General features: G+C 54.7%; 1 protein-coding gene across 9 annotated transcripts in view; it reads right to left on the bottom strand.

Annotated features, from left to right (window-relative positions):
- Window positions 1-25883, bottom strand: part of SHANK3 (SH3 and multiple ankyrin repeat domains 3) — a 151293-nt gene that overhangs the window by 113544 nt on the left and 11866 nt on the right. For all 9 annotated transcript variants that reach the window (XR_012051824.1, XR_012051825.1, XR_012051820.1 and 6 more), the window contains exons 2-3: window positions 22751-22799; window positions 9778-10133 (exon numbers count right to left, since the gene is read on the bottom strand). Coding sequence is in view for 6 of the 9 variants with exons in the window: in XM_072917967.1 (XP_072774068.1) it covers window positions 9778-10023 (246 nt within the window). In the remaining 3 variants the exon portion in view is untranslated. The remainder of the gene's footprint in view (window positions 1-9777; window positions 10134-22750; window positions 22800-25883) is intronic.

Genomic DNA, 25883 nt, shown 5'->3' with positions numbered 1-25883 from the left:
CTGAGGGAAATCCCATTCCTGACATCCCCAGAGTTCAATTCCATGCCGGGACAAGCCGCTTCCAGCAAAAAAAAACTGGGATAAGGGTGGGAGGGAGGATCCAGGAAGCACCTGGAGTTCCTGGAGCCTGAAAAACAAAGGATTTGGGATTTTCCGTTGAATTGGGGGCTGATCCATCGGGAAGGGCGTCGGATGTTGTGTCATCCCACAAAACCCAATCCCAAAATCCCATCCGGTGACTCATGGTTCAAAACTCCATCCAAAAATCCCAACTCCATCCAGAATTCCCAACTTTCTGCAGCACTGACAGCCCCGATCACGCCAATATTCCCAAAGTCTCCAGAACCTTGGAATGTTTCCAGGGAATCCGCTCCCCCCATCCCACCCAGGGCTTCCCATGGGATTTGCTCCATCAGTTTTCTGGGATAAAGGTTCCCCACAAGGAAAACCATCAGGAATTCCAAGAAAACACCATAATTCCCTGGAAAAGCCTTCCCAGTCCATCCCTGGCAGCTCTTGATCCAATGGATTGAGGCTGGAATTTTCCCTTGGGAAGAAGCACCAGCATGGCCCTTTCCACACTTTTCCAGGATTTTTCCAGGATTTTTCCCAATCCCACAGGAATTCCAGGATCTACTGGATCTTTGCTCCCTCCTCTCCTGCTTCCCAAAATTCCTTCCCAAATTTTGAACACCTTAACTTTGGAATGTTCTCCCTCCTTTCCTCAGCGCTTTCCCAAACAAATCCCCAACTCACCCTCAGGAATTTTTCCCATTCCAAGATCTTTCCCTTCCCCCTGGAGCTGCTCCAGCCCTTCCAGAAATTCTTGGAATTCAGCTCCAGTGGGAGCCTCTGGAAGTGGCCGCTCCGGAACTTTTAATTCAATCCAAATAAATCCTGGAATTTCCCGGAATTCCCATCCTTTATATCCAATCCTATTCAAGATTCCAAACCCATTTGGCCGCCACATTCCCAGGAAAACCCAATGGTTAAACTTCCCCAGGAATTCTTTCCTGGATTTCCCAGTTTTCCATGGAAAATCCCAGATTCTCTCTTGCTCTTTAGGTGTTGAAGGTGGCTCCTTCCCAAAAAATCCCTTTTCCCTATGGAATCACCACTTGGAATGCCATCATTCCTCCCTCCTCATCCTCTCCATCCCTCCAATCCAGGTGGGAATTCCCAGCAGGAATTCCCACAGGAATTCCTTGGAAACTCCAGCACTCACCAGCTGCTCCATCCCGGAGCGAAAATTCCCAACTTTTCCCACTGGTGACTCCATCTTTTCCTTGTCCTCCCTCTGTGTCCCCTCGGAGCATCCGAGGGGACAGAATCCCATGGATGGGGTATCCCTGTTTTCCATGGATCCTCTGGAAGCGGCCGCTCCGGAGCTTTGAATCCCAAGCCAGAGAAATCCTGGGAATGTTGATAAATTTATCCAACCACTCCCCTCCGGATCAATCCTGCTGGGATTGGTCTGACACTTCCAGGGGCCGTTCCCAGGAAATTCCAGCCTCCAGCTCCACACTCAGATTCCCAGGAAAAATCTGGAATTCTGAGCTGGGAAATAAAGGGGAATGAAGGGGGAATTTTCCCTCTTATCCGTGTTTTATCCGGTTAAAATCGGGATTTTCCTTCTGATAATTCTGAGCTTGAATTGGAATCCCGCACATTCCTATGGAATTTTCTCTCTTACTTCCCACAAAAAACAAGGATCTGATTATTTAGGATGCCACAGCACCAAAAAAAATTGTTGGGAAAACTCCGAACTGTCCAAGAAAAAACAAGGATTTGATGCATCCATGCAAAAAAAAAAAAAAAAAAAAAAAAATTCTGGGAAAACGTGGATTGAAAATGGTGTGGATAAAAATTCCAACTTTTTGCTGGAAAAATGGGAATTAACCATGGGAAAGCTGAATAATCAATGATCAAATCAGGATTTGAATCCTATGGAATTTCAAGGGGGATTTAATGGGAAGGGAGGGAAAATGAGGAATTGGGTAGGAAATATTAATTAATAAAGAATTAATAAATAGATTATTAATTAATTAATATTTATTTATTGCTAATTAATAGAAGTGGGCTTGGATAATTCCTCATTTTTTAATTTTTTAGGGAATTTTTATCCAATTCCTGGTGGGACTGGATGAGCTTGGATCATCCTGGATCCCCATTGGAATCTCAGGCTCTTTAAGGAATTTTCCCACCCAAATTTTCCTGAATTCCTGATAAAATCTCCTAATAATCATTTTCCAGGGAAAAAAGGAATCCATCATTCCCAAGGACGAGCTCGTTCCTTCTCCCTCTCCTCGCTCCAGGCTTCCCTCATCCCGTAAAAAAACGGGATAAAAAAATAAAAGCCGGAATTTCCATTGATCCCCTATGGGAGCAGGAGGGGGGATTTGATTGGCTAATTAATCAACCATAATTAATTAATTAATCAATGACCCGTGAATGTCGGGATAATTGACGATCCGGGACAAAAGCGGCTCTGGAATGTTAGATTCCAACCGGGATCATCCGGAAAAATGAGTTTTAACAGCCCGGCCGAAGGAAATTTTCCATGGAAAAGCAAAATTCCTGGAGCGTGGGAACGGATGAGGATTAATTGATTCTTTTTGGGGGCAGTTTGAATTAATTAATTAAATATTTCATGGATATCCCTGTGGAAAAAGCTGGAAAAGGAACGAGCTCATGGGAATGAGCCGGAGCCGCCTCTGCACCAGGCGGATCCCAAATCCCAAATCCCAAATCCCGCTGGAGTTTTCCAGTCCTTTCCCAAATCCCACTGGAGTTTTCCAGCCCGAATCCCAAATCTCTCATGAGTTTTCCCAAACCCCACTGGAGTTTTCCAGTCCTTTCCTAAATCCCGCTGGACTTTTCCAGCCCAAATCCCAAATCTCTCCTGAGTTTTCCCAAATCCCTCCAGAGCTTTCCAGTCCTTTCCCAAATCCCACTGGAATTTTTCAGTCCTTTCCTAAATCCCGCTGGAGTTTTGCAGACCGAATCCCAAATCTCTCCTGGGTTTTCCCAAATCCCGCTGGAGTTTTCCAGTCCTTTCCCAGCCCAAATCCCAAATCTCTCCTGAGTTTTCCCAAATCCCACTGGAATTTTCCAGTCCTTTTCCAAACCCCTCTGGAGTTTTCCAGCCCGAATCCCAAATCTCTCCTGAGTTTTCCCAAATCCCACTGGAATTTTCCAGTCCTTTCCCAAATCCCACTGGAATTTTCCAGTCCTTTCCCAAATCCCGCTGCAATTTTCCAGTCCTTTCCCAAATTCCACTGGAGTTTTCCATCCCAAACCCCTCTGGAGTTTTCCAGCCCCTTCCCAGCTCCGTTCCCTTCCCTGGCCACGCTCCATCCCTTCCTTATCCCGAGGATCTGGAACTTCCCCATGGAATGTGCAAAACTCTCTCCTGTTGCTTCTTTCCCACTCTGGATCCTTCATTCCTTAATTAAGGCCATTCCTTAATTCCCTCATCAATTCCAGCCCCTTTTCCATGATTTCCTGCCGGGACAAACTGGCCATGGATGCAGAATTCCAGCGTTTCCTTTCCCTTTTGTATCCATGGAGTTTCCAGACCCGATCCCATGACATTCCTTAAATGTTATAATTCCCATTCTCCTCTGGGAATCCCATCTGCATCCCATGGGAATGAGGGAATCCTGGAATTCTTGGGATTCCCAGCGGGATTTGTGGGATTTTCCAGCCCCTCCAGGGCATTCCCAGAATTTGTGGATCCTGAGTGGGAATCAGGGCAGGAATTCCCTTCCCGACGGAAGCTGTGAACCATTCCAAGAGTTCCTTTTCCTTCCCCAATCTCCCCATTCCAGAAAATTCCCAGAATTTGGGAACCCCCAACTCCAAGATTTTGATGGCTACAAGAAACCCTCAATTTAAGGAATTATTGGGGAAAAAAATCCCTTTTTTTTCCTTTTCCTGGTGGATGCTGGAGCTCTTTGGTGGCTCCCACATTCCCAAGGAATCCAGCAGATGGAATTCAGAGCTGTTATTCCCGAATTTTTTTTTTTTTAAGAATATTTCCAAGTGCTCAACTAATTTTCTTTTCATGCCAATTTTTCCTTGCCTCAAATGACTCAAAATTCCTCTTTATTAAGCATGGAATGAGCTTTTCCAGAAAAAAAAAGGGTGGAAAATGAAAAGATGGGATTGACGTTTTCCGTGAAAATTCCTTCAATGGATCCATCCAGTTCCAGCAAATCTACTTGGGAGGGGAAATATAAAAAGGGAATTTTGCTCGTAAAACCTTTTAAATTTATTAAATGGCAAATGCGCCGGTCGTGGGTTGATCCGATTTGGATTTTCCTTGGAAAAATCCGTGGATTGGGAACGCGCAGCAGCCGCGGTTATTTGTGGGCGGATTTTGCTGCCGGCGGATTCCTCCCGGATAAAATCGGGAATTGCTCGGATTCCCATCGATCCACTTTGTTTGATTGAGCTCGTGGAGGGCGACTTTACCCCCGGGGAAATTCCCGGGATTTGGGGTTGTGCCGGAATATTTTGGGAGGTTCTGTTGCTCGGCATCCTCTGGAATGTGCTGGGGGGAATTGTTTGGGATAAGTGGGATTTATTTCCATGGAATTGTTCGGATTTGGGGTGGAAAAAGCCACTTAAATGTGGTGGAACTGCAGCTTTCCAAAGTTTCCTGTGGATCAGGAGTTGGAAAAGCTGGAATAGGGCTGGAAAAGCCAGGATGAGGCTGGAAAAACCAGGATGAGGCTGGAAAAGCCAGGATGAGGCTGGAAAACCTGGGATGAGGCTGGAAAACCCGGGATGGGGCTGGAAAACGCGGGATGAGGCTGGAAAACCCAGGATGAGGCTGGAAAACCCAGGATGGGGCTGGAAAACCCGGGATGAGGCTGAAAAACCCGGGATGAGGCTGGAAAAGCCGGGATGAGGCTGGAAAACCCGGGATGAGGCTGGAAAAGCCAGGATGAGGCTGGAAAACCCGGGATGAGGCTGAAAAAGCCAGGATGGGGCTGGAAAAACCAGGATGGCCATCCATGGAGGAATCCAAGGAATTCCTGATTGTGGCTCTCAGGACTCTGGGATTTGGATCAGGCCCAGCTTGGATTTGATCTTGGAATTCTTGGAATTCCAAGCTCAGGGATCCCGGGATTTATGGTTGAAGCACCTGAATCCTTCCAGGGGATTTTTGGGAATCACTCATTTGATTCCCACCGGTTTTTGGGACACCCTCACTCCATCCAGATCCTCCCTCTGGATGCTCCGACGGCCGCCACGGGAAAACAGCTCCCAAAAAAACCCCAAACAAAAGCCACAAAAATCCTGGAAAAATCCACAGGCAGCACCTGCAGGAACGGGGACGGGAAAAAAATGGAAATGGGGAAGAGGGAAAAAAAAGCGGAGCAGCTGCTCCATTCACGGAGCACGATCCGGCGGATCTGAAAGGCGCCGCTTTTCCATGGAAAAACAATGGGAAGCTCCAAGCAAAAAGCAGCTTTGGTTCTGCCCTAAAAGGGGGGGAAAATTCCATTGGAATTCTCGACATCCAAAGGTTTTTGCCGCAGTGAGGAAGCGGGGAAGGATCAAAGGTTTGGGGTCATTCCCGACATCCCGATTTTCCCTTTGCAGGAATGGAATTATTCTGATTTTCCCTTTTTTTTTTGGTGTTCCCATGGCTGAGACAGAGGAGGATGGAGAGAGGAATTTCGGGATCTAAGTACTGGGAAAACAGGGAATGGAAAAGCCTTGGGATGGAGGCAGGGAATTGGTGGGAAGAGGAGCAATTCCTCATCCCTAATTTTTCCAGGTGTTTCCTTCCCTTGGAATCCACATTCCCACTCTCATCCCTCACTTTTCCAGGAGTTCCCATCCCTTGGAATCCGCATTCCCACAGAATGATCTTCACCTTCATCCCTCCCTTTTCCAGGTTTTCCTTTCCCTTGGAATCCACATTCCCACACTGGGATTTCCACGTTCATCCCTCACTTTTCCAGTGGGAAAAGTTCCCATCCTTCGGAATCCACGTTCCTGTGGGATCTCCACTCTCATCCCTCTGTTTTCCAGGAGTTCTCTTCCCTCGGAATCCACATTCCCACGGAATGATCCCCACCCTCATCCCTCACTTTTCCATGTTCTCCCTTCCCTTCCCGGGAATCGGCCACATGGGAGAGGCAGGAGCCTCTTCTTCCTCATCCCAAAGGAATTCCCAACCAAAATTCCCATCCCTGGCAGCCTTGGATTTGATCTTGGAATTCTTGGAATTCCAAGGAATTCCTGGAACACCAAGGAATCTCCTTGGCAAAGTCAGGGATGCTCCCGGTTAAAAAATGCCTCGGAAGGGACAAAATGTGGGAATTCCCACTCTGGTTTTCCAAGGATTGAGGGGTCAGGGGTGGGAGCTCCCAACATATCCTGGAAAACATCAGGAAAAACCTCTGGAATTCCAGCTGGACACTCCCGGGCCATCCAATGCCGGGAGCTGCTCCCGGATAAATCCAGCTGGGATCTTATTTGAATTCCGGCTTTTCCAGGATTTAAAAGGGAAGAGGAAGGAGTTGCCAGCACAAAACAGGGAAGGAAAACCTTTGGAAAATTCCAGAAAATTCCTCCCTGGCTGCACATCCCAGCTGTTCCCATAAATTCCAGTCCTGGGAATGTTGGCATTCCCATCTCCCATCTCTCCACATCCCGGTTTTTCCGGGATGCACCGAGCCTGTGATCCCTTGGGATGAGTTTTCCGCCGCTTCCAGAGGAAAAACAAACGGAAAACCTTTGGAATCACAGCCGGGCCCCACAGAGCCCATTCCCATGGGACGATCCCAAAGTTTGCTCCGGCACCGCCGACAGAGAGGAAAAACTCGGCACATTCCCGGGATTTTTCCTGGATTTCCCACTTTTTCCTACCAAACCGGGCTGCTTTGGTGTCCCCAGTGCCACCAGCCACAGGCTCGGTGTCCCCAGTGCCACCAGACACAACCTCGGTGTCCCCAGTGCCATCAGCCAGCTCAGTGTCACCAGTGCCACTGACCACAGGCTCGGTGTCCCCAGTGCCACCAGTCAGCTCAGTGTCCCCAGTGCCACCAGACACAACCTTGGTGTCCCCAGTGCCACCAGCCACAAGCTCGGTGTCCCCAGTGCCACCAGCCACAGGCTCGGTGTCCCCAGTGCCACTGACCACAGACTCAGTGTCCCCAGTGCCACCAGCCTCTGCCAGCTTGGTGTCCCCAGTGCCACCAGCCACAGGCTCAGTGTCCCCAATGGCACTGACCACAGGATTGGTGTCCCCAGTGCCCTCTGCCAGGCCTTGTATCCCCAGTGCCACCAGACACAGCTCGGTGTCCCCAGTGTCACTGACCACAGGCCCTGTGTCCCCAGTGCCACTAGTCTCTGCCAGCCTGGTGTCCCCAGTGCCACCAGCTACAGCTCAGTGTCCCCAGTGCCACCAGACACAGCTTGGTGTCCCCAGTGCCACTGACCACAGGATTGGTGTCCCCAGTGCCCTCTGCCAGGCCTTGTAGCCCCAGTGCCACCAGACACAACCTCGGTGTCCCCAGTGCCACCAGCCAGCTCAGTGTCCCCAGTGCCACCAGCCAGCTCAGTGTCCCCAGTGCCACCAGTCTCTGCCAGCCCTGTGTCCTCAGCACCACCAGACACAGCTCAGGGTCCCCAGTGCCACTGACCACAAACCTGATGTCCCCAACTGGCCTCTAAGAGCTCCGTGTCCCCAGTGCCACCAGTCTCTGCCAGCCCTGTGTCCCCAGTGCCACCAGCCACAAACTCAGTGTCCCCAGTGCCACTGACCACAAGCTTGGTGTCCCCAGGGCCACCAGCTTCTGCCAGCTTGGTGTCCCCAGTGCCACCAGCCACAGGCTCGGTGTCCCCAGTGCCACCAGTCAGCTCAGTGTCCCCAGTGCCACCAGTCTCTGCCAGCCCTGTGTCCCCAGTGCCACCAGACACAGCTCAGTGTCCCCAGCGCCACCACCCAGCTCGGGGTCCCCAGGGCCACCAGACACAGCTTTGGTGTCCCCAGTGCCACTGACCACAGCCTCAGTGTCCCCAGTGCCACCAGCCACTGCCAACTCCGTGTCCCCAGTGCCACTGACCACAAGCTTGGTGTCCCCAGTGCCACCAGCCTCTGCCAGCCTGGTGCCCCAAGCCAGTCCCAATCCCGATCCCATTCCCAGTCCCAATCCCAGTCCCGGATCCACTCCCGGTCCCAAACCAGTACTGGAGCCGCCCCCACTGCCCATTCCCAGTTTGGTCCTGGTCCCGGTTCTGATCCCGTTCCCAGTCCCAGTTCCGGTTCAGGAGCCGGTCCCAATCCTGCTCCCGGTCCTGGAGCCGATCCCAATCCCGGTCCCAGTCCCAATCCCGTTCCCAGTCCCAGTTCCGGTTCAGGAGCCGGTCCTAATCCCGGTCCTGGTCCCAGAGCTGATCCCAATCCCGGTCCCGTTTCCAGCCCGCTCCCGGTGGGCGCGGATCCCTGGAGCGGGGAGCGGATGGGGACACGGGATGGGGACACCGGATGGGGACACGGGATGGGGACACCGGATGGGGACACGGGATGGGGACACCGGGATGGGGACACGGGATGGGGACACGGGATGGGGACACGGGATGGGGACAGCGGGATGGGGACAGCGGGATGGGGACACCGGATGGGGACACGGGATGGGGACACCGGATGGGGACACGGGATGGGGACAGCAGAGAGCCGGAGCAGCGGGGCGCTGGGGACCCGGGCAATGGGACCCGTCCTGCCGGGCCCGTGGCGGGGAGAAGTTCGCCGGTGCTGCCGGTGCTGCCGGTGCGGCAGCGGGGCCGGGATGCGGATCGCGGCAGTGCCGGTGCGGCACCGAAACGGCTGCGGATCGGGGTGCGGGTCGGGGCCGATGTGAGGGAGGGTCGGGACCGGTCCGGGTGCGGGTCGCGGCCTCTCTGAGCGAGGTTTGGGGCCGGTCCGGGTGCGGGTCGGGGCGCGGATCGGGCCCGATGTGATTGAGGGTCGGGACCGGTCTGGGTGCGGATCGCGGCCGCTCTGAACGAGATTTGGGGCCGGTTCGGGTGCGGATCCGGGTGCGAACCGGGCCCGATGTGACTGAGGGTCGGGACCGGTCCGGGTGAGGGTCGGGGCCCCTCTGAGCGAGGTTTGGGACCGGTCCGGGTGCAGATCCGGGCGCGGATCGGGCCCGATGTGATTGAGGGTCGGGACCGGTCCGGGTGCGGGTTGGGGCCTCTCTGAACGAGGTTTGGGGCCGGTCCGAGTGCGGATCCGGGTGCGGGTCGGGACCGGTCCGGGTGCGGATCCGGGCGCGGATCGGGCCCGATGTAAGCGAGGTTTGGGGCCGGTCCGGGTGCGAACCGGTGCCGATGTGAGGGAGGGTCGGGACCGGTCCGGGTGCGGGTCGGGGCCCCTCTGAACGAGATTTGGGGCCGGTCCGGGTGCGGATCCGGGCGCGGATCACGCCCGATGTGATTGAGGGTCGGGACCGGTCCGGGTGCGGGTCGGGGCCGCTCTGAACGAGGTTTGGGGCCGGTCCGGGTGCGGCTCGGGGCGCGGTTTGGGGCCGCTCTGACCGAGGGCTGTTCTGGGTGCGGATCGGGGCCGATTTGGGTGCGGATCGGGGCCGATTTGGGTGCGGATCGGGGCCGTTCCGTGCTGCGCATCCCGGCGCGGGCGGTTCGCGGCGGCGCTCCCGGTGCGGCTCCCGCTGCGCATCCCGGCTCGGCGGCGGCGGCGGCCGCTCGGGGCTCCCTCCCTCTGTCCCTCCCGGTGTCCCCGGTGGCACTCACCGTCTGCTGCAGGTCGGGGATGCCGATGCGCACCACGATGGCGCCGGGTGCCGGTTCCTCCATGCGCACCGGGGCCGCCAGCTTGGGCGAGCGGGGCCCACCGGGGCCCCGGGCCGGTTCCAGGCGCGGTTCCTCCCGCAGACCGGGGCTCGGCTCTCCGCTGCCGCGGGGTTGGCGCTCCGGTGGCGGCTCCGGTGGCGGCGATTCGGGGTTGTCATGCTTGCTGCCCGCGGGGCTCAGAGGCATGCTCCGTGCGCCGCGGCGGGCGGCCCGCGCCCGCTCCGCTCCCGCACCGGCACCGGCACCGGCACCGGCACCGGCACCGGGCTCCGCTCCGCGCCCGCCCGCCCGGGGCCCTGCGGGGGGAAGGCAGCGGTCGGCGGGACAGCCCCGGGAGAGGCATCCCGGATTCCCGGGAGGGAGCCCTGGAACCGGGAAAGGCGGGGGTGGGGGTGGGGAGAGAGCCCGCAGGAAGCGGCGCTGCCGAGGGATGGGGAAATCTGGGAAGAGGGACCCGGGATGGACACGGACACCCCCACGGGGACACTCCGGAATGTCCCCTCCTGGGAAAGGTCCCCAGGAAAGGTCCAGGAGTGAATTCCCACTCTCCTCATGGATATTCCCAAAAAGGGAATTGTCCCGGAAAAGCGGCCGTTACTCAGGAGATATTTGGGAAGGGATTCCTGGAATTCCCACCCTCAGCGGGGATCCTCAGGATGTGCTGGACACTCCCACAGGGACCCTCTGGAATATCCCCCAGGAAGGGCAATTCCCCGGGAAAAAATCTGGGAAAGGGACCCCTGGATCCCAAAAATTCCCCCAGCAGGAGTTTCCTGGGATCAGCCCCACTTTCCACCTGGAATCTCCTCAGGAATTCCATGGAATTCCCTGAGCAGGACCCATTCCTGAGTTTTCTGGGATCAGCCCCACTTTCCACCTGGAATCTCCCAAGAATTCCATGGAATTCTCCCAGTAGGATCCATCCCCTAAAGGGACCCCACAAAGGGATTTTGGGACTCCAGCCCTGCTCCTGCATGGAATCTCCTCAGGAATTCCATGGAATTCCCTGAGCAGGACCCATTCCTGAGTTTTCTGGGATCAGCTCCGCTTTGAACCTGGAATCTCCTCAGGAATTCCATGGAATTCTCCCTGTAGGATCCATCCCCTAAAGGGACCCCCACAAAGGAACTTTGGGATCCCACCCTGAGGGATGAGGAAAAAGAGGAGGAGAACCCAAAATTCCAGCCGGGAAAACGCACTTGGGAAGGAGAAAAATCGGGATAAACAGGGAAAACCACCGGATCCTCCCAGCCCGTGGCTGGGATAGATGGGAAAACCCTTTGGATCCCTTTGCATCCATGCCCTGATCCCATCCCAAATTCTCCTCCCCCTTTTCCCAAATCCCAGATTTGATTTATTCCCATTTTTTCCTTCTCCTCCCCCTTTTCCCAAATCCCAGATTTGATTTATTCCCATTTTTTCCCCTCTCTCTGCCTCGCTATCCCACAAACGGAGCGCTCCAGATGGCGATCCCTGGGATTTTTCCCATTTTTTTTTTCCCTATCCCTCATTAATTCCCTCAATAATTTTAAGGCCCCGGCAGGGAAAGGTTGGAAAAAATTCCACAGCGGAATAATTCCCCAAATTCCACTCCTTAAACCAACTTCTCTGCTCCCAAAAATCAAAAAAAATTCCACTTTTTTTCAATGAATCCATGGAATTTTTAAAAAAAATTCCAACCCAAAGAGTCTCATTCCAACAGCAGGGAAAAAAAAAATTGGAAAAGTATCCAAGGGAGCTAGAAAAATATTCCAAGATTTTTTTTTTTTTCCCTGCAGTGACGTTTTCCTTGGATTTCTGAAAATTCCTTGGATTTCTGAGCATTCCCAAGAGGGTCAGAGCAGAGCCACCCTCCCACCTTTTCCTGTGGGAACAGAATTCCCAGATTTCCTGCCCTTCTTCCCGTTGTTTTGGGATTACGAATCCAAAGCCATTCCCAAATTCCAGTGCTGGGAGCAGCAATTCCGTAGGGAACAGAAATTCCAGACAGAACAGAAATTCAGAGGGAAATTCCAGAGGGATCACTGGGAATGGGTCTAGGAAGAGCTGGGAAAATCCCAGCTGGAATTTTCCAGCCCTGGAATTGTCACTGCTCAACCACATGGGAGAGGGGTCACAGGTCCCAAACAATTCCTGCTTTTTTTCCATGGATCCCAAACAGCTCCTGCCCTTTTTCCATGGATCCCAAACAATTCCTGCCTTTTTTCCATGGATCCCAAACAATTCCTGCCTTTTTTCCATGGATCCCAAACAATTCCTGCCCTTTTTCCATGGATCCCAAACAATTCCTGCCTTTCTTTTCAGAGATCCCAAACAATTCCTGCCTTTTTTCCATGGATCCCAAAAAATTCCCACCTTTTTTCCATGGATCCCAAACAATTCCTGCCATTCTTTCCATGGATCCCAAACAATTCCCACCTTTTTTCCATGAATCCCAAACAATTCCTGCCCTTTTTCCATGGATCCCAAACAATTCCTGCCTTTTTTCCATGGATCCCAAACAATTCCTGCCTTTTTTCCATGGATCCCAAACAATTCCTGCCCTTCCATGGATCCCAAACAATTCCCGCCCTTTTTCCATGTATCCCAAACAATTCCTGCCATTCTTTCCAGGGATCCCAAACAATTCCTGCCTTCTTTCCATGGATCCCAAACAATTCCTGCCTTTTTTCCATGGATCCCAAACAATTCCCACCTTTTTTCCATGGATCCCAAACAATTTCTGCCTTTTTCCATGGATCCCAAACAATTCCTGCCCTTCTTTCCATGGATCCCAAACCATTCCTGCCCTTCCATGGATCCCAAACAATTCCTGTCTTTCTTTCCATGGATCCCAAACAATTCCTGCATTTCTTTCCATGGATCCCAAACAATTCCTGCCCTTTTTCCATGGATCCCAAACAATTCCTGCCTTTTTTCCATGGATCCCAAACAATTCCTGCCTTTTTTCCATGGATCCCAAACAATTCCTGCCCTTCCAGAGCCGGATCCAACCCTGTGGCTCCGACTGCCAAAGCCTCGCCTGGATCAGGGATCCAATTCCTCACCTGGATCTGGGATCCAATCCCTGCCCTGGGAAGGATCTGGGATCCAATTCCTCACCTGGATCTGGGATCCAATCCCTCACATGGATCAGGGATCCAATCCCTGCTGGGAAGGATCTGGGATCCAATCCCTGCTGGGAAGGATCAGGGATCCAATTCCTGCTGGGAAGGATCTGGGATCAAATCCCTCTGGGAAGGATCAGGGATCCAATCCCTCACCTGGATCCGGGATCCAATCCCTGCCCTGGGAAGGATCTGGGATCCAATCCCTGCTGGAAGGATCAGGGATCCAATTCCTCACCTGGAAGATCCAGGGATCCTGGAAGGATCTGGGATCCAATCCCTCACTGGGATCCAGGATCCAATCCCTCACATGGATTAGGGATCCAATCCCTTGCCTTGGGAAGGATCAGGGATCCAATTCCTCACCTGGAAGGATCAGGGATCAAATCCCTCTGGGAAGGATCAGGATCTGATCCCTCACAAAGATCAAGGATCCAATCCCTGCTGGAAGGATCTGGGATCCAATTCCTCACATGGATCAGGGATCCAATCCCTCTGGGAAGGATCTGGGATCCAATCCCTGCCCTGGGAAGTATCTGGGATCCAATTCCTGCTGAGAAGGATCTGGGATCCAATCACTCACATGGATCAGGGACCCAATTCCTCACATGGATCAAGGATCCAATCCCTGCTTTGGGAAGAATCTGGGATCCAATTCCTCACACGGATCTGGGATCCAATTCCTCCTGGGAAGGATCTGGGATCCAATCCCTGCCCTGGGAAGTATCTGGGATCCAATCCCGCTGGGAAGGATCTGGGATCCAATCCCTGCCCTGGGAAGTATCTGGGATCCAATCCCGCTGGGAAGGATCTGGGATCCAATCCCTGCTGGAAGGATCAGGGATCCAGTTCCTGCTGGGAAGGATCAGGGATCAAATCCCTGCCCTGGGAAGGATCAGGGATCAAATCCCTCTGGGAAAGATCAGGATCCAGTTCCTGCTGGAATGATCAGGGATCAATCCCTCACCTGGATTAGGGATCCAATCCCTGCTGGAAGGATCTGGGATCCAATCCCTGGTCTGGGAAGGATCAGGGATCCAATCCCTCACATGGATCAGGGATCCAATCCCTCCTGGAAGGTTCGGGAATGTCGCTTGGGCCAGGCCCGGGGACAATCGGTGCTGTTTGTCACCCATGGGACCGTTCCAGAGTGTCCATAGTGACCCCGGCACCCTCGGGAACGGTGACACGGGGACACGGGGACAGGGGGACACGGGATTGTCCCGCCCTGTCCCCGCCGTGCCACCCCCGCGGTCCCTGTGGCGGTGCCAGCCCCGTGCCAGCCCCGTGCCAGCCCGGCCCGGCTGTCCCCGCGCTTATCTGGGCACGGCGAGGTCACCGCTGCTGTCCCCAAGCCATGTGACAGGGACACCGAGTGGCCTTTGTCACCGCGGGGGGGCTCGGGGACAAACACGGGAGGGAGAGCGGGGGGACAGGGACAGGGGACAGGGGAAAAGGACAGGGGACAGGGACAGGGACAGGGGGACACAGGGACAGGGACAGGGAAAAGGACAGGGACACGGGGACAGGGACAGGGGACAGGGGACAGGGACAGGGACAGGGGACAGGGACAGGGGACAGAAAGAGGGGACAGGGGAAAGGACAGAAAGGGAAGGGACAGGAACAGGGACACGGGGACAGGGACATGGGGACAGGGACAGGGACAGGGACAGGGGACAGGGACAGGGGAAAAGGACAGGGACAGGGATAGGGGACAGGGATGGGGACAGGGACAGGGGACAGGGGAAAAGGACAGGGACAGGGGACAGGGACACAGGGACAGGGACAGGGGAAAAGGACAGGGACAGGAACAGAGACAGGGGACAGGGGACAGGGACAGGGGAAAAGGACAGGGACTGGGGACAGGGACAGGGGACAGGGACAACGGGACGGGGACAGGGACAGGGACATGGGGACAGGGGAAAGGGACAGGGGAAAAGGACAGGGGACAGGGACAGAAGAAGGGACAGGGGACAGGGGACAGGGACAGGGACAGGGGCAGGGGACAGGGACAGGGGCAGGGACAGGGGCAGGGACAGGGGCAGGGACAGGGACAGGATCGGGATTGTCCCCCCCGGAGTCCCCGCCCGTGCCAGGACACGGGGACAGCGCGGGGAGCATCGATCGCCCGCGGGTGGCCGCAGTGTCCCCGCAGTGTCCCCGCAGTGTCCCCGCAGTGTCCCCGCAGTGTCCCCAGCGCCTGCCGGGGAATTCCATGGATTTTTCCTCTCCCGCTCTTCCCGGGGCACTGGGACACCGCGGAGGGGACACCGCGCGAGCGCCACCCCCTTGGGGACCAGCGGGACATGGCGGGGACATCAGTGTCCCCAAATGTCCGGCACAGGGACAGGGCCACCCCCGAGCAGGGCCGGGCTGGGGGGGATTTCTGGGAGATCCGTGGGAAGAATCCCGGGTGGAGTTTCTTGGGATTCTCCAGATTCCTGGAGTAGGATCAGGGAACGGTTTGGGATGGGACATTGACAATCGCCACCAGTGCCACCACTTGGGGACAACTGCTCCAAACCCCATCCAAGGGAATTCCTTCCCAAAATCCCACCCCGAGCTCCCTTTCCTGGGAATTCTCTCCATTCCTGGAGGGATTGGAGCCCGGATTCTGCTCCAGGAAGGAATTTTGGGATCCGGGGGCTTCACTGGGAATCTCGGGACTCCAGGAAGGGTCTCCCTTCCCTTTTCCACCCCCAAATTCCATAAAAATCCCTCGGGATGGATTCGGGGCCTCCTCGATCCCAGAATCCCGGAATGGTTTGGGTGGGAAGGGACCTCAAATCCCATCCCATTCCAATCCCACCATCCCAGGGGGCTCCAGCTGCATTCCAGGAGAACATTCCCGATTTTCCTGAGCTCCTGTGTTCCGGGAGAACATTCCCGATTTTCCTGAGCTCCTGTGTTCCAGGACAACATTCCCAATTTTCCCTGAGCTCCAGGAGAACATTCCCAATTTTCCTGAGCTCCTGTGTTCCAGGAGAACATTCCCAATTTTCCCTGAGCTCCTGTGTTTTGGGAGAACATTCCCAGTTTTCCTGAGCTCCGGGAGAACATTCCCAATTTTCCCTGAGCTCCTGTGTTCCAGGAGAACATTCCCAATTTTCCTGAGCTCCTGTGTTCCGGGAGAACATTCCCAATTTTCCCTGAGCTCCTGTGTTTTGGGAGAACATTCCCGATTTCCCTGAGTTCCTGTGTTCCAGGAGAACATTCCCAATTTTCCTGAGCTCCTGTATTCCAGGAGAACATTCCCGATTTTCCTGAGCTCCTGTGTTTTGGGAGAACATTCCCGATTTTCCTGAGCTCCGGGAGAACATTCCCAATTTTCCCTGAGCTCCTGTGTTCCAGGAGAACATTCCCAATTTTCCCTGAGCTCCTGTGTTTTGGGAGAACATTCCCAATTTTCCCTGAGCTCCTGTGTTCCAGGAGAACATTCCCAATTTTCCTGAGCTCCTGTGTTCCAGGAGAACATTCCCAATTTTCCTGAGCTCCTGTGTTCCAGGAGAACATTCCCGATTTCCCTAAGCTCCTGTGTTCTGGGAGAACATTCCCAATTTTCCTGAGCTCCTGTGTTCCAGGAGAACATTCCCAATTTTCCTGAGCTCCTGTATTCCAGGAGAACATTCCCGATTTTCCTGAGCTCCTGTGTTTTGGGAGAACATTCCCAATTTCCCTGAGCTCCTGTGTTCCAGGAGAACATTCCCGATTTTCCTGAGCTCCAGGAGAACATTCCCGATTTTCCCTGAGCTCCTGTATTCCAGGAGAACATTCCCGATTTTCCTGAGCTCCTGTGTTTTGGGAGAACATTCCCAATTTTCCTGAGCTCCAGGAGAACATTCCCGATTTTCCTGAGCTCCTGTGTTCCAGGAGAACATTCCCGATTTTCCTGAGCTCCTGTGTTTTGGGAGAACATTCCCAATTTTCCTGAGCTCCTGTGTTTTGGGAGAACATTCCCGATTTTCCTGGCTGAGCTGCTCCATCCCTGCCCAGCCCTTCCGGGATGATCCCAGAGTTTGGTGCCACAAAATCCCAAAATTCCCGGCGGTCCCAACCCCTGGAGAGGGATTTGGGGACAAGAGAGGGATTTGGGGACAGGACAAGGATTTGGGGACAAGAGAGAGATTTCGGGGACAGGACAGATTTGGGGACAGGACACAGATTTTGGGGACAGGACACAGATTTTGGGGACAGGACACAGATGTTGGGACAGGACACAGATTTTAGGGACAGGACACAGATTTTGGGGACAGGACACAGATTTTGGGGACAGGACACAGATTTTGGGGACAGGACACAGATTTGGGGACAGGACACAGATTTTGGGGACAGGACACAGATTTTGGGGACAGGACAAATTTGGGAACAGGACACAGATTTTGGGGACAGGACAGATTGGGGGACAGGACACAGATTTTGGGGACAGGACACAGATGTTGGGACAGGACAGATTTTGGGGACAGGACAGATTTGGGGACAGGAGGGAGATTTGGGGACAGGACACAGATTTGGGGACAGGACACAGATTTTGAGGACAGGACACAGATTTTGAGGACAGGACACAGATTTCAGGGACAGGACACAGATTTCGGGGACAGGACAGGGATTTGGGGACAGGACAGAGACTTTGGGGGACAGGACAGAGGTCTCAGGGACAGAAGAGAGGATTGGGGACAGGACAGGTTTTGGGGATCAGACACAGATTTGGGGACAGGACAGATTTGGGGACAGGACACAGATTTTGGGGACAGGACACAGATTTTGGGGACAGGACAGATTTGGGGACAGGACACAGATTTTGGGGACAGGACACAGATTTGGGGACAGGACAAATTTTGGGGACAGGACACAGATTTGGGGACAGGACAGATTTGGGGACAGGACACAGGTTTTGGGGACAGGACACAGATTTGGGGACAGGACAGATTTGGGGACAGGACACAGATTTTGGGGACAGGAGGGAAATTTGGGGACAGGACACAGATTTTGGGGACAGGACACAGATTTGGGGACAGGACAGATTTTGGGGCCTTCCCCGTCACCTCCCCGATCCGGGACTGTCCCCCCGATCCGGGACTGTCCCCCCCCCCGCTCCGTATCCATGGGAACATTCCCGGCACCGTCGCCATGGAAACCGCAGCGCCACGCGCGCCGCGCCACCGCGGGACAGAGGGACAGGGACAGAGGGACAGGGATGGGGACAGAGGGACAGGGACAGAGGGACAGGGACAGAGGGACGGGGACAGAGGGACGGGGATGGGGAGAGGGGGACAGGGACAGAGGGACAGGGATGGGGACAGAGGGACAGGATTGGGGACAGGGATGGGGACAGGGGGACAGGGATGGGGACAGGGGGACAGGAATGGGGACAGGAATGGAGACAGACAGGACGGCAACAAAGGGGACAGGAATGGGGACGGGGACAGAGGGACAGAGGGGACAGAGAGGGGGGACAGGGACAGAAGGGTGGGGAGAGAGAGGGACAGAGGGGACAGCAGGACAGAGGGGACAGAGGGACAGGAATGGGGACAGGGGGGATAAAGGGGACAAAAGGGACAGGAATAGGGACAGAGGGGACAGGGGGAGAGGGATAGGGGGGACAGGAATGGGGACAGAGGGACAGGGACAGACGGACGGGGACAGGGGGACAGAGGGGACAGGAATGGGGACAGGGACAGACGGATGGGAACAGGGGGACAGAAGGAGAGGAATGGGGGGACAGAGGGACAGGAATGGGGACAGAGGGACAGGGACAGAGGGACAGGGGGACAGAGAGACAGGAAGAGGGAGATAGGGATGGGGACAGGGGGACAGGGACAAAGGGGACAGGAATGGGGACAGGAATGGAGACAGACAGGACAGCAACAAAGAGGACAGGAATGGGGACAGGGACAGAGGGACAGAGGGGACAGAGATGGGGGACAGGGACAGAGGGACAGGAATGGGGACAGGGACAGGGGAACAGGCACAGGGGGCACAGAGAGGATGGGGGGACAAGGGGGACAAAGGGGACAGGAATGGGGACACAGGGGACAGGGACAGAGGGGACAGAGGGAGAGGAACGGGGGGACAGGGGGAATAAAGGGGACAAAGGGGACAGGAATGGGGACAGAGGGGACAGGAATGGGGACAGAGGGGACAGGAATGGGGACAGAGGGGACAGGGCCGTGCTCGTAGGGGACACAGGAAATCCCTGCCAGGGCTGGAGCACTCCAGGATCCCGCAGATCCCGGGATGGGGACAGCCCCAAACGTCCCCTGGAGCACCGACATTCCCATGGATCGGGGACAATTCCAGAGTCCCCAAACGCCACCAGGGACACGGGGACAGCGCTGGCAGCTGCCACAATTCCCGCTCTCATCCCAGGAAATCCCGCTGGTGGCACTGCCAGGCCGGGGGTGACCCTGGCGGGGACCCGCACTGCCCCCAAAAAACGGGAATTTCCAGGGATTCTATGGAAGCGTCGCTGCCACCCCCTCCAGAGCCCATCCCAGCGGTTGGATCTCACCTATTCCCGGGAATTCCGCGCTGCCCGAGGGGCTGGGACCGGCCAGAGCTGGATCCGGGATTTTCCAGCCGGGAAAAACATCCCGGGAAATCCGGGAACGGCGCGGGCCCCCCCCAAACCGGCCCCGTTAATGGGATCAGCAGCGCTCCATCTGCTCGACCCTAATCCCGAGCCGGGATCCCGGGAAACGCCCGGGAAATCCGGGAGTCGGGGGGATTTCCTGGGAGTCGGAGACGTTTCGGGAATCGCGGAGAAATTGAGGGAATCGGGGAGAAATTATGGGAATCAGGGGGAAATTATGGGAATTGGGGAGAAATTATGGGAATCATGGGGGAAATGACAGGAATCGGGAAGGAATTATGGGAATCGTGGAGAAATTCTAGGATTTGGGGCAAAATCCCAGGAATTGTGGAGAAATCCGGGAGTCGGAGAGAAATTCTGGGAATCAGGGAAATTCTGGGAATCATGGGGGAAATGACAGGAATTGGGAAGGAATTATGGGAATCGTGGAGAAAATCTAGGATTTGGGGCAAAATCCCAGGAATCAAGGAGAAATCCAGGGAGAAATTATGGGAATCATGGAGAAATTCTGGGAATTGGGGAATTTCTAGGAATCGGGGAAGAATTCTGGGAATCATGAGGGAAATGACAGGAATCAGGGAGGAATTATGGGAATCATGGAGAAATTCTAGGATTTGGGGCAAAATCCCAGGAATTGAGGAGAAATCGTGGGAATCAGGGAGAAATTCTGGGAATCAGGGAGAAATTTTGGGAATCAGGGAGAAATTATGGGAATCAGGGGGAAATCCAAGAATTAGAGAGAAATCCCAGGATCTGGGCAAAAATCTCGGGAATCAAGGAGAAATTCTGGGAATCAGGAAGAAATCCCAGGAATCACAGAGAAATTCCAGGAATCATGGAGAAAACTCAGGAATCTCGGAGAAGTTATGAGAATCACAGAGAAATTCCAGGTAGCAAAATAAATTCCGGGAATTTGGGGGGAAAAGAATCCCAGAAATTGGGGAGATATCTGAGGAAACACAGAGAAATTTTGGGAATCACAGAGAGATTCTGGGAATCAGGGAGAAATCCCAGGAATCAGGGAGAAATCCAGGGAATCAGGGAATGGCGCTGTCACCCTGTCGGAAGTCTGGCACTGGCGTGAGACTCCAGACGCATTCCAGAGGGAGAACAGCTTGGGAAAGCTCCCACATTCCCACATTTCTCACATTCCCACATTCCCACATTCCCTCCCACAGCCGGCAGGGAAGCGCCTGCAGCACCCGGAGCGGCAAAACAGGGCTGGGAATGGTTTGGAATAAAGTTTGGGATGGTTTGGGAATGGTTTGGGATTGACTGAGAATGGTTTGGGAATGATCTGTAATGGTTGGGAATGGTTTGGGAGAGGTTTGGGAATGGTTTGCGGTATTTGGGAATGGTTTGGGAATGATCTGGAATGGTTGGGAATGGGTTGGGAATGGTTTGGGGTATTTGGGAATGGTTTGGGAATGGTTGGGATTGACTGGGAATGGTTTGGGAATGATCTGGAATGGTTTGGGAGAGGTTTGGGAATGGATGGGATTGACTGGGAATGGTTTGGGAATGGTTGGGATTGACTGGGAATGGTTTGGGAATGGTTTGGGAATGGCCAGAAATGGTTTGGGAATGGTTTGGGAGAGGTTTGGGAATGGTTGGGATTGACTGGGAATGGTTTGGGAATGGTTTGGGAATAGCCTGGGATGGTTTGGGAATGGTTTGGGAGAGGTTTGGGAACGGTTGGGATTGACTGGGAATGGTTTGGGAATGTCCTGGAATGGTTTGGAATGGTTTGGGAGAGGTTTGGGAATGGTTTGGGAATGGTTTGGGAACAGCCTGGGATGGTTGGGAATGGTTTGGAATGGGTTGGGAATGGATTGGGAATGGGTTGGGAATGGGTTGGGAATGGTTTGGGAATGGTTTGGGAACAGCCTGGGATGGTTGGGAATGGCTGGGAATGGTTGGGAATGGTCTGGAATGGTTTGGAATGGTTGGGAATGGGTTGGGAATGGGTTGAAGTTGTTTGGAATGATTTGGGAATGGTTTGGGAATGGTCGGGAGTGGTTTAGAAATGGGTTGGGTTGGGATGGGATGGGATGGGACCCATGGGATGGGATCCATGGGATGGGATCCATGGGATGGGACCCATGGGATGGGATCAGCCTGGGGGACAGGAGCTGGAATCCCAAATCCCAACAATTCCCAGCTCCAGGTGGGAACAGCAGCAGGGCCTGCGGCTGGTTTGGGATTGGGATTGGGACTGGGATCAGGATTGGGATTGGGATCCAGATTGGAACTGGAACAGGGAACTTCTCTGCGACTCCTGGAATTTTTCAGTGATCCCCGGAATTCCCCCCTGATTCCTCTGCAAGAAGGTGGGAGTTTATTCCCACGATTTCTCCTTGGTTCCCGGGATTTTGCCCCAGTTCCTGGAATTTCTCTGTGATTCCCGTTCCTGTTCCTGCCTGCAGGGACCACCCTGAGCCCAGTCTTTTCCAGGTTTTCCTGGCCTTTTCCAACATTTCCCACTTTTTCTGTTTTTCCCAGTCTTTCCCAGTTTTTCTCAGCCTTTCCCAGTTTTTCCCACTCCCATCCTGCCTGCAGTGACCACTCCGAGCCTTTCCCAGCTTTTCCCAGCTTTTCCCAGTCTCATTCCCGCCCTCATCTCCACATCCCTGATCCCAAGTGGAGTTTCCCGGCTGGATTCCCCATTCCAGGGGCTGCAGAGCCATTCCCATCCCACATTCCCGGCTGGATTCCCCACCCCAGAGCCATTCCCGGCTGGATCTCTCACCCCAGGGAGATTCCTGGCCTGGATTCCCCATTCCAGGGCCATTCCAGCTGGATTTCCAACCCCAGGGCCATTCCCATCCTACATTCCCACTGGATTCCCCATTCCAGGGCCATTCCCAGCCCACATTCCCAGCTGGATTCTCCATTCCAGGGTGATTCCTGGCTGGATCCCCCATTCCCAGGGCCATTCCCAGCCCACATTCCCGGCTGGATTCTCCATTCCAGAGCCATTCCCAGCCCCCATTCTTGGCTGGATTCTCCATTCCAGGGCCATTCCTGGCCAGATTCCCCATTCCAGGGCCATTCCCAGCCCTCATTCCCGGCTGGATTCCCCATCCCAGGGCCATTCCAGCTGGATTTCCCACTCCAGGGGCTGCAGGGCCATTCCCATCCCACATTCCCACCTGGATCCCCCATCCCAGAGCCATTCCCATCCCGCATTCCCGGCCGGATCCCAGGAAAGGCTCACCTGGCAGGAGAGTCACGGGCCGGGCTCACAGCGCTCCCTCCTCATCCACCTGTGGGGACACAGAGGGGACAGCTCAGAGAATTCCCGGGATTCGGAACGCTGGGAATGCATCCACGGGCACCGGGGGCGGCAGGAGGGCGGGAACGGGAGAATTCCCAGGAAAGGGACAGCAGGGACAGGGAAGGGCATCGCTGGTGTCACAAGGAAGTCAGAATTCCGTGTTCTGAGAATTGCTGACACACAAATCCATCCTCATCCCGAGAATTCCTGACACAGGAACTCATCCTTATCCCGAGAATTCCTGACATAGGAACTCATCCTTATCCCGAGAATTCCTGACACACAAACCCATCCTTATCCCGAGAATTCCTGCCACAGGAAAAAATCCTCTTCCCAAGAATTCCTGATGCACAAACCCATCCTTATCCTGAGAATTCCCGACACACAAACCCATCCTCATCCCGAGCATTCCTGCCACAGGAACCCATCCTTATCCTGAGAATTCCTGCCACAGGAACTCATCCTTATCCCAAGAATTCCTGCCACAGGAAAAAAATCCTCTTCCCAAGAATTCCTGACACACAAACCCATCCTTTTCCTGAGAATTCCTGACACAGGAACTCATCCTTATCCCGAGAATTCCTGACACACAAACCCATCCTTATCCCGATAATTCCTGCCACAGGAACTCATCCTCATCCCAGGAATTCCTGACACACAAACCCATCCTTATCCCAAGAATTCCCACCAGGGGAGCCCATCCCTATCCCGTGCTGTCCCAGTGAGAGCCCCAGGGAACATCCCAGGAATCAGCGGGAACCATGGATGCTTCTCCCACCCCGGATCAGCGGGATCATCCAGCACCAATCCCACCCTGGATCAGTGGGATCCTCCACTTTTCCCACCCTGGATCAGCGGGATCCTCCACTTTTCCCACCCTGGATCAATGGGATTTTCCAGCACTTTTCCCACCCCAGATCAGTGGGATCCTCCACTTTTCCCACCCCAGATCAATGGGATCCTCCACTTTTCCCACCCGGGATCAGCGTGGTTCTTCCCACACTTTTCCCACCCCAGATCAATGGGATCCTCCACTTTTTCCACCCTGGATCAGTGGGATTCTCCAGCACCAATCCCACCATGGATCAATGGGGTTCTTCCCACACTTTTCCCACCCCAGATCAGTGGGATTCTCCAGCACTTTTCCCACCCCGGATCAATAGGATCCTCCACTTTTCTGAGCCTGGATCAATGGGAATCCTCCCCTTTTCCCATCCCAGATCAGTGGGATTCTCCAGCACTTTTCCCACCCCGGATCAATAGGATTCTCCACTTTTCCCACTCTGGATCAATGGGATTCTCCAGCACTTTTCCCACCCTGGATCAATAGGATTCTCCACTTTTTCCACCCTGGATCAATGGGATTCTCCAGTACTTTTCCCACCCCAGATCAGTGGGATTCTCCAGCACTGATCCCACCATGGATCAATGGGGTTCTTCCCACACTTTTCCCACCCCGGATCAGTGGGATCCTCCACTTTTCCCACCCCAGATCAGTGGGATCTTCCAGCACTTTTCCCACCCCAGATCAGTGGGATCCTCCACTTTTCCCACCCTGGATCAATGGGATTCTCCAGCACTTTTCCCACCCGGGATCAGCGTGGCTCTTCCCACACTTTTCCCACTCCGGATCAGCGGGATCCTCTCCCATCCCATTCCCACCCTCCCCTCGGTGCCACCATCCCTAAATATCCCCTCACGGGGGGTGGATCTCCCCTTGTCCTTCCTCCTCGTGGCCGGGGCCCACCTCCAGCCCGGAAATTCGGGAATGGGATCCAGCCCATGGGAATATCCAGGGAGCCTCTGGCACCGCTCGCCGCCGCCAAAGCCGGCGCTGAAATGGCTGCTGCTTCTTCGGGAATTAAAAATGCATGGCTTGGGAATTCTCCCAGCGCCGCAGCTGCCGGGAGCCGGGAAGGGGGGGGAAAAGGGCGGAAAAAGGACGGGAAAATTGGGAAAAGGCCGTGCCCAGGCTGCCCTTTGTGCCCCAAAACTCCTGGCCGGAATTCTGGGAATGTTTCCCAAGGTCTCCTCCTTCCTGCACCTGGAAAAGTCGTGGAAAATGACGCTGGCGGAATTCCCGAGGGGCCGGAGCGGCCGCAGCTGTCACAGCTCGGGGGACACTTTTGGGGACAAGAAAGTGGCGCTGGGTTTTATAGGAGCTGCAGGAAGATTCCCGGGAATATCCATGGAATGCTCTGCCCGCAGGGACAGCCAAGCTCCCTGTGGGAATCCTGGTTTTGGGATGAGGGAAAACACCCCCAGAAGCTCCTTCCCAGCGGGAATATCCCAAAATCCCGGATTTTGGCTGCTCCAGAGCCAGAGAAATGCTGGGAGCAGCCCAGGCCTTCCCAACCTGAGCTTCCCATAAAACACAAATCCCAGGAAAACCCGAAACGGGAGGGTGAGGAAAACTGGCGGGAAGGGGGAGGAAAACTGGCGGGAATGGGGAGGAAAACTGGCGGGAAGGGGGAGGAAAAGGCGGAATCGCCACCTCAGGATTTGGGAAAGGAGAGAGGAGCGAGATAAGAGCCGCGACATCCTGAGCGGGAGCGCGGAAAATCCCGTGGGATTTTCCGAAGGGGAGGAAACGCTTCCCTGCCTGGCAGGAAGCGCCAAGGAGAGAATTCCCAGCCGGATCCAGAGATTCCGGAGGCGGAGGCGCTCCCGGGTTGGCTCCGGGGGTCACGGCAGCACCGGGAGGGATTTTCCTGCTCTCCAGCCCTTCCTCAGGCCTCAGGTGAGGCCCGATGGAATTCCAGCCCTGGGAATGTGTATCCAGCGATTCCAGAGGCGCTGGAAGAGAAGTGGGATGCTGCTGGGAAAAGATTCCTGAGTTTTTCATCGGCACCAAGAAATTCAGCTCGGCACAGGGAAGGAATTGTGCCGGTGGTCCAGGATGGATCAGGATCCCAATCCTGACATTCCCGAGGATCCTGGATCCTGGGATTCCTGTTCCCATCCCAACCCTGACATTCCCAAGGATCCTGGGATTCCTGTTCCCATCCCAACCCTGACATTCCCGAAGATCCTGGGATTCTTGTTCCCATCCCAACAATCAAATCCCAAAGGA

The sequence above is a fragment of the Taeniopygia guttata genome, chromosome 1A, assembly GCF_048771995.1.
Source record: "Taeniopygia guttata chromosome 1A, bTaeGut7.mat, whole genome shotgun sequence".
Classification (NCBI taxonomy): domain Eukaryota; kingdom Metazoa; phylum Chordata; class Aves; order Passeriformes; family Estrildidae; genus Taeniopygia; species Taeniopygia guttata.
The sequence above is the reverse complement of the archived record's forward strand: the minus strand, read 5'-3'. Positions and strand labels throughout refer to the sequence as shown.